The sequence below is a fragment of the Meleagris gallopavo genome, chromosome 6 (assembly GCF_000146605.3).
Source record: "Meleagris gallopavo isolate NT-WF06-2002-E0010 breed Aviagen turkey brand Nicholas breeding stock chromosome 6, Turkey_5.1, whole genome shotgun sequence".
Taxonomy (NCBI): Eukaryota; Metazoa; Chordata; class Aves; order Galliformes; family Phasianidae; genus Meleagris; species Meleagris gallopavo.
The window spans coordinates 41,634,616-41,641,640 of record NC_015016.2 but is presented as its reverse complement, the minus strand read 5'-3'; the positions used below and the strand labels follow the sequence as shown (position 1 = coordinate 41,641,640).

Genomic DNA, 7,025 nt, shown 5'->3' with positions numbered 1-7,025 from the left:
TCCCTCGACCAGCTGGCCATGCTCTTTGGATGCAGCCCAGGATACAGTTGGTTTTCTGGGCTGTGAGGGCACACTGCTGGCTCATGTCCAGCTTGGCATCCACCAGTACCCCCAGGTCCTTTCTGGCAGGGCTGCACTCCATCCTTACATCCCCCAGTTTGTACTGATAGTGAGGGTTGCTATGACCCAGGTGCAAGATCTTGCACTTGGATGTGTTGAACCTCATGATGTTCTCTTGGGCCCACTACCCCAGCCTGTCTTGGTCCCTCTGGGTGACATCCTGTTCCTCAGGTGTGTCGACTGCCCCCCACAGCTTGGTGTCATCTGGTCACACTTGCTGAGAGTGCTCTCAATTCCTCTTTTGATATCATTCTGATCCCTAAGGGACAGCACTTGTCAACAATCTCCATTCAGCCATTGACCACTGCTCTCTGGGTAAGCAGTGTTTACTATCCAGTACAGTTAAAAAGTCAATCTAGGCTGCATTCAGTGCAGGTCTTGATTTTACAGATTTTACAGGTTTTTCAGCCTTTTCAGTGCAGCCTTATTTTAGGCAGCCAGTAGAAGGATCAGCTCTGCTGTCCTTTGCCCTCGCATCCTTCCTGTCTCATTTGTGTGCACACTTGTGAGATCAAGTGCAGAGATAATGACAAAAAGTTGCCATTGAAGCCAGGGGTGGTTTCTGAAAGATGGAACTTGTAGGTGTGGATCATCTATTTAATCAGCAATTCAAATTAGTTCACGTCAGTTGTGTCAGGGCACTACAACTAGAGGCACGTGTGCAGGCTTTGTTATATTGATGCACATAGTCAGCAGGCCTTTTCATTTTCATTTTTGCTTGTCTTCTCTTCTCACATACTCTTCGTAGATAAATGTATTTATTAACAGACATTTTTGATGCTACTTGTGCTTGCTTTCTTAGAATTTAGAATGCATAGATCTAGATGTAAACAAGATGCATCAGCTCTCTGGTCAAAGCGTTCGGACACGCTGAGCACTTCAGGCAAGCAGACAGGTTCTTTGCTTCTTTACAAACATTAAGAACAATTCACTGCATAATTTTTTCCTAGTTATGCTGATGGAGGCATAGAACTGAGTGTTAAAAGATCATTGTCAGCTTTGTGTTATGTCATGCTTACTGATCTCACCCACTAGTGTCAGTGTGATGGGCTGACTGTCATTGCAGATGGAAATCTTCTGAAAGGAAGAGCTGAGCCCTCAGAATGAATTAATGTTCTTCTTACTCCCACAGTCACATTGAGAGCTCCAGCCATCATTAATGACAGATTTCTGGCTGTATTGTGAAATGATCCTTACTCCTTTGCTACAAGCCAATATGAATTCTGAGACTGGGTTTAGGTGTTTCAAGATGCAGCCGTTTTCCTTCTTAATAATTTGTGAAAAGTTCTCCATCTGCCCATATATCACTTCATGGTCCTATGCAAAATGCAGAAAATATTAAATCCTGCCTGATTGTGCAAGGGTCTTATGGTATGTCATTGGTGTGAATAAGTAACCTGCTGCTTTTAACCAGGCGGAGTGTAAGTAACTGCTTCTCTGTGAGGACCTACCAGTGCCTGTGCCCACAAAGGGAGAATTCATGCAAGGAAAGAGTGACTGCAGAAACACAGCTGGCTGTGGGGACTGCACTGGCTTCTGCCATCTTAAAATGGCTGTGAGGCTATAATCTGCCTTCTTTTACCTGGTATAGACATCTTCAGATTACGCAGGCTTCTCTCCTACAAGATAGGTTCATTATTTGTCTTTTTCCAAGTGGTTTGGAGAGGCTCTTGTCTGTATGGAGAAGTGATGCTTGGAAGAACAGTCACTCCAGTCAGCAGGATTGATCCCATGATTGCATGAAGTTTAAAGACCACTGTCAGAAGCAATCAAGTCAGCATTTAAGAAAGTTGATGACTCTTCCTTTCTTTCTGCTCACCTGTAATGTTAGAGGGAGCAGCATGGTTTCTGCTAGTTAGAACCTTTGGCCAAGCCCTAGAGGTCTTCAAGGAGTACCCTTTGGTCTTCCAGATTGCTTTGTTACAATTTTTACTTTGTTTTAAGCAGAGCAATTGAACTGTTCCTTTATTCTTTGTGCCAACTTTTGACAGGTTAGTAGTGTATTTTTTTGTTCTCTTCCGTGTCTCTTGAGATTTTTTGTGTTCGTTGGAGCTATGTAGTTTATCTCAGCCTTGTTTTGTGTTGGCTAAGTCAATTTAAGACATAATGCCAAGTGCTGCATGAAGGTGGGCAACACGCTTTGCAGCCAGAAGAAGCTGACCTGTTGTTTAGACAATTGCATTTCACAGACCTTTCACATCCATCCACGGTACAGAAGTAAAGGAGACAATGAACTTGAAATCATTTTTTTAAACCACCGTGCATGCTACATTCATCTCTATAGCAACTATATAAATAGATCTATCCTGGAGATTAATCTGAGGATATTTTTAATATCTCTTTAAATTCAGGTTTCTTCCTGAAACTTGTAGTATATTTCTTCAGCCCTTCGACTCAAGCAATGCTATTGGTTGTTAAATTGAACTGTATTTGACTGTGATAAGAGAATACACTGTGTGATATTTTTAATATACACGGTAGAATTGGGAAGATCTGTGTAAGCAGATAACTCCTGCTAGTGCTGATGGTACAGGGATAAATGTGTGCATGCTAGCTGTCTGAGCATCAATCAGCCCAGTCAAGCAGTCTGCAGCCAGGAGAGAAGCTGTCATTTCCTCATCATTTTGTTCATGAACATGAGAAATGTCTTTGTTGTGCCTTGGCTTTGGCTATCCATCTGTATCCAGCAGATATTCCAAAGCCAGATTTTACAAACATTTGCCAGGAGTAATTTCTTTATTTAATCTCACTTAATGTATAGCAATAAAAGAAAACATCTCTGGGGATGCATTTGTTCAGCTAAAGAAATGGGGCTTAAAAAAGAGGAAGTCTGTATACCACATGGAAAAAATACCTGGCTTGTGTGGTCATTTCTGTCCTTAGCCAGCTGGCCAGCATGAGTAATAATCAAATTGAACTATACTATAAGTAATACTTTACTGTGTCCTTAGAAAACTCTGTTGAGATTTGTAATTTCTGTAAGGTTTACCTTTTCTTTTTTTCCCCCTCTTTTATACCAATGACTTTGTTTATGGGAGGGATATGGGAAGAGGAAGGGCTGTGGGCAGGTGTGCATCAGCAGGGCATGTCAAGTAGCTTAGGCTCCAAATGAGATGTTTCCACTGAATGCTTAAAATGTGAGGAGGTGAGAAGTTCAAATCCAAGTCTGACGTTTTCTGACATTGTAATGTGAGGAATAATCTCTCTGATAAAGGGGGACATTTCTAAGACATTATAGCATTTTAATTTCTATTAGATTTTTACACCAAAAATGTGGTTTGTGTAGGCCATGAGAGGTGGCTGATCACAGGTTAATACCTGTTTTATTGCTCCACTGTCTGCATATAATCATATGCAGTAGGTTTAGTTTAAGCTCAGCATTAAAAACTAGAATGCTTAGGAGTCATATCTGTTAAATTATTTTGCTTTTGCACTTTTTGCCAAAGGCACCTTTATAAACATGTCTATAAAATATGTTTTATGAAAGAGTCAGTTGAAGTCGGAGGATTGGAAGGATGTGGCAAAGAAATAAAAGTAGTTCAAACCAGAGACCAAAGGAGATCCTATAGGTCAGTAATAAACAGATTTTTCTGTATGGAGTTAGCTTATGAGATTAGTATTGCTGGGCTTGTTTTCTCATTGCTTTTTGCTTACATGCTACTGAAGAACAAGTTCTTTATGTAAGAATGTATTAAGGGGTATCATTAACATTGTATAACTATAATTGTATTGGTTGAATTTATTGCACATTTGTAGGTATAATAAGTGGGACTGGCTTTTACCTAACATGTAAGTGTGTCTAATGACAGTAGATCAAGCATTGATCATTCTTGTACTAATTCTTAGAGTTTTTTTGGATATATAATTTTTTTGCTAGATAAGTTGTTTTTCTAAATAGTTCTCACCTTAATGGGAGAGATGCATATATTTCAATAAAAATTGTACTATGTATATTTGTTAAACATTTTTAACCTTTATTTATTTGAGGTCCTGAAATACATTGTGTCAGTCTGCAGTCTATATTTACAACAAATTTTTTAAGTAAAACTTGACCAAAATATTTTTCCTCATCATCTCATTTTTATCTGACAGACTTAAGGTTATCATAGAGCATGTTGTGTTTTTTTTTCTCTTCAGCAAAAGGAGAAACAATTAGTAGTCTGCACATCAGGGATAGTTATAAAACCCTTAGTTCAAATAATTTTGCTTGCTTTCTTCTTTTCCTTCTGTGAGGTGAATGTTTGATTCTGCTTAGCTGTAACATCCGCTGCTAATTTTGACCACCACACAAATTACAAAGGTTTGATTTTTGTCACTGCCAACTCGGTATTGAAATCATCTTGAGGATTTGTTGCATAATACCATGAGCCCCCTCTAACAGCAAATTGTTCATAGCGAGTTTGTTTCATATTCATCACTTAAAACAGACGTAGCCCTCGTGGGCATGCTTTGAAGAAGTTCAATTCAGATAAAGCAAATGCTAAAATGCAAACCATGGTTGGTTATTTTGAGGCTTGTGTGTGTTGCTAATGTCATTCCAGAAGGTTGCATAAGATTGTGTTTTTCATTTTTTGCTGGCAGGTGCTAAATCCAATGGGATGGGACGCATTTGGTTTACCAGCAGAAAATGCAGCAATTGAGCATGGTCTTCACCCCGCAAGCTGGACACAAAGGTGATTTTTAATGAATATTGGTAGTGTAAAAATCTGGACTGTGGAGCCCAGAAAGAAACAAAACAGAGCAAAAACAGCATAGAAGAAATGCAGTATAGGAAGAAGAAGGCTAATTTGCTGTTGTTTTGTAGAAGTGTGCAGGTGACTCAATTTCAAAAGCTTGATGTGTCAAGATGATTTTCAGGGCTTCCTTCTCAATTACTTGTAAACAGCTACAATATTGGAAAAGTGACATTTCCCAAATGTCTAAAGTGGTGAATAAGAAATCAATCAGGATTCTGTTAAAGTGAGTTAAATCTTAGTATGGAATACACAGTTAAGAATGAACTACATGGTTAGGTTCACTGGCATTTTTCAGTACTGTGAGAAGTTAATTTTCTCATTTGAGACTGAGTCTTTAAAAATGATAAGCAGCCGTTATTGCTGAAAAATTTTGAGAAAATTTTGTGCTTTAGACCTCAGAATTTGTTGTTGTATGAGGCTTAGAAACTAGTTTTCCAAGTGAAGTTGTTTGTTGTGCTCTAGGTGCATTCCTGAAGCTGTGGTATATTTTTGCACCTCATTGTGGCTTATCCCTGCACACAGCGAAGCACCACACAGCTGTTTGCTCATTCTGCATCCCTCCCTTCCCCTGTCCCCCACCTGGTTGGAGTGAAAACTGGAAGGAACAGGAACTTGTGCGTTGAGAGAAAATCAATTTAGTAAGGAGGGATAGAAAAGAAAGAGGACAAAAAGAATAAATAAAGCTATGACATGCAGTATAGTTACTTACCACCAGCCCAAGCAGCAGCCCCTGCCAACCAAGTCCCCCTTGTTTTACTGTTCAGCACAACACCACAGAGTATGGGACATCCCTTTGGCCTGTCTGGGTCAGCTGTGCTGGCTCTGCCCCTCCCAGCTCCTGTGCACTCCCCAGCCCCTCACTGGGCAGCACAAGAAGCTGGAAGCACTTTGTCTCAGTGCAAGTGCTGCTCAGCAATGACTAAAATGTCACGTTATCAAAATTATTCTCATCCTAAATTCAAAACACAGCACCATACCAGCTTCTAGGAAGAAAGTTAACTCTACCCTAGCCCAGAACAGACCTTGAGATAATGCTGTTTCTGTTAAGTTCTTGCATGCATCTGATTCTTGGTTAAGATCGTTTGCTGCTTTTCCTACTAAAATATGGTGGCAATTGAATTAGCTTAAGGAAAATGCATGTAATTCAGTGCATACAAGTTCTGTGCTCAATTTTCTAAATTTCCTTCTTGTTGGCTTGGTATGAAAATATCTGTTGCCACCAAGAAAAAGAAAGAAAATGAAAACCAAACCATTGATTTCATTTGTTGACCAAGCCTGGAAAGCCAGTGTGCACAGTGTGTTGTGAGACATCAGTTATACCGTATGTGAAGTTAGCAAAAAGGAAATTAGAAACCTGTGGCTATGTGGAAACGTTGCCCAGCCTCTCAGCAAAAAATCTGCTACCAGTGTGTCTTGCTTTGGACAAATACACTGCTTTTGTTACAGGAGCTTATTATTTTTCTGAAGAGTATGGTGGGTAAGCTGGTGATTTCTGCCTTCATTTAATAAGCCTGCTGTAGCTAAGCTGTAAAAATCGATGTATCTATTATATCCAAATGGCTCATTTTTAACTCTATTATCTTGTCAGAGTCTTCACCAGAAGAAGCATTACTGTGATCTGTATTTACATGACAAATGAGGCACAAAGATTGAAGTTTGTAGTCCAGAGAGAACTAGGCTGACATGTGTATTGCTGACTACAAAAAGGTCCTCACTGCCACATGCCACATGCTCCCTCCTCACCTATTGTATTAGCTTTGGTACTCAGGACATCTTGTTAAACTGCTCAGAAGAAAGCCATTCTGCTGCATAAGTGAGCTGAATGGGCTCAACAGAAAAATGGTGAGCCTGTGGGGCAGAGACTGGGCAATAGTTGGCTGCCCTGTCAGCTCAGCTTGCTTCATCCAAGCAGGATCACATGGAAACACGTGACAGGACCCTGCTTGTGTCTTTTTTGTTGTTGTTTCATATGTTTAAACCAATTTGGCTAGTAGTTATACGTGCAAGATATTTCATAGGGGAAGTAAAATTTTGCCTTTAAAATTTAGTACTGGAAAGAATAGTTGTCTATGAGTTAACTAGCAATATTATCACAATTGAGACAAGTTAGCACATCAGCATTGGGACTGATTGTAACATCCAAGCAAGAAAATAATTTCTGTAGCTTTT

At 39.8% G+C, this 7,025-nt stretch overlaps 1 protein-coding gene across 3 annotated transcripts in view; it reads left to right on the top strand.

Annotated features, from left to right (window-relative positions):
- Positions 1-7,025, top strand: part of LARS2 (leucyl-tRNA synthetase 2, mitochondrial) — a 122,991-nt gene that overhangs the window by 48,264 nt on the left and 67,702 nt on the right. For all 3 annotated transcript variants that reach the window (XM_019616577.2, XM_003207241.3, XM_019616578.2), the window contains one exon: positions 4,702-4,793. In XM_019616577.2, the coding sequence (XP_019472122.1) occupies positions 4,702-4,793 (92 nt within the window). The remainder of the gene's footprint in view (positions 1-4,701; positions 4,794-7,025) is intronic.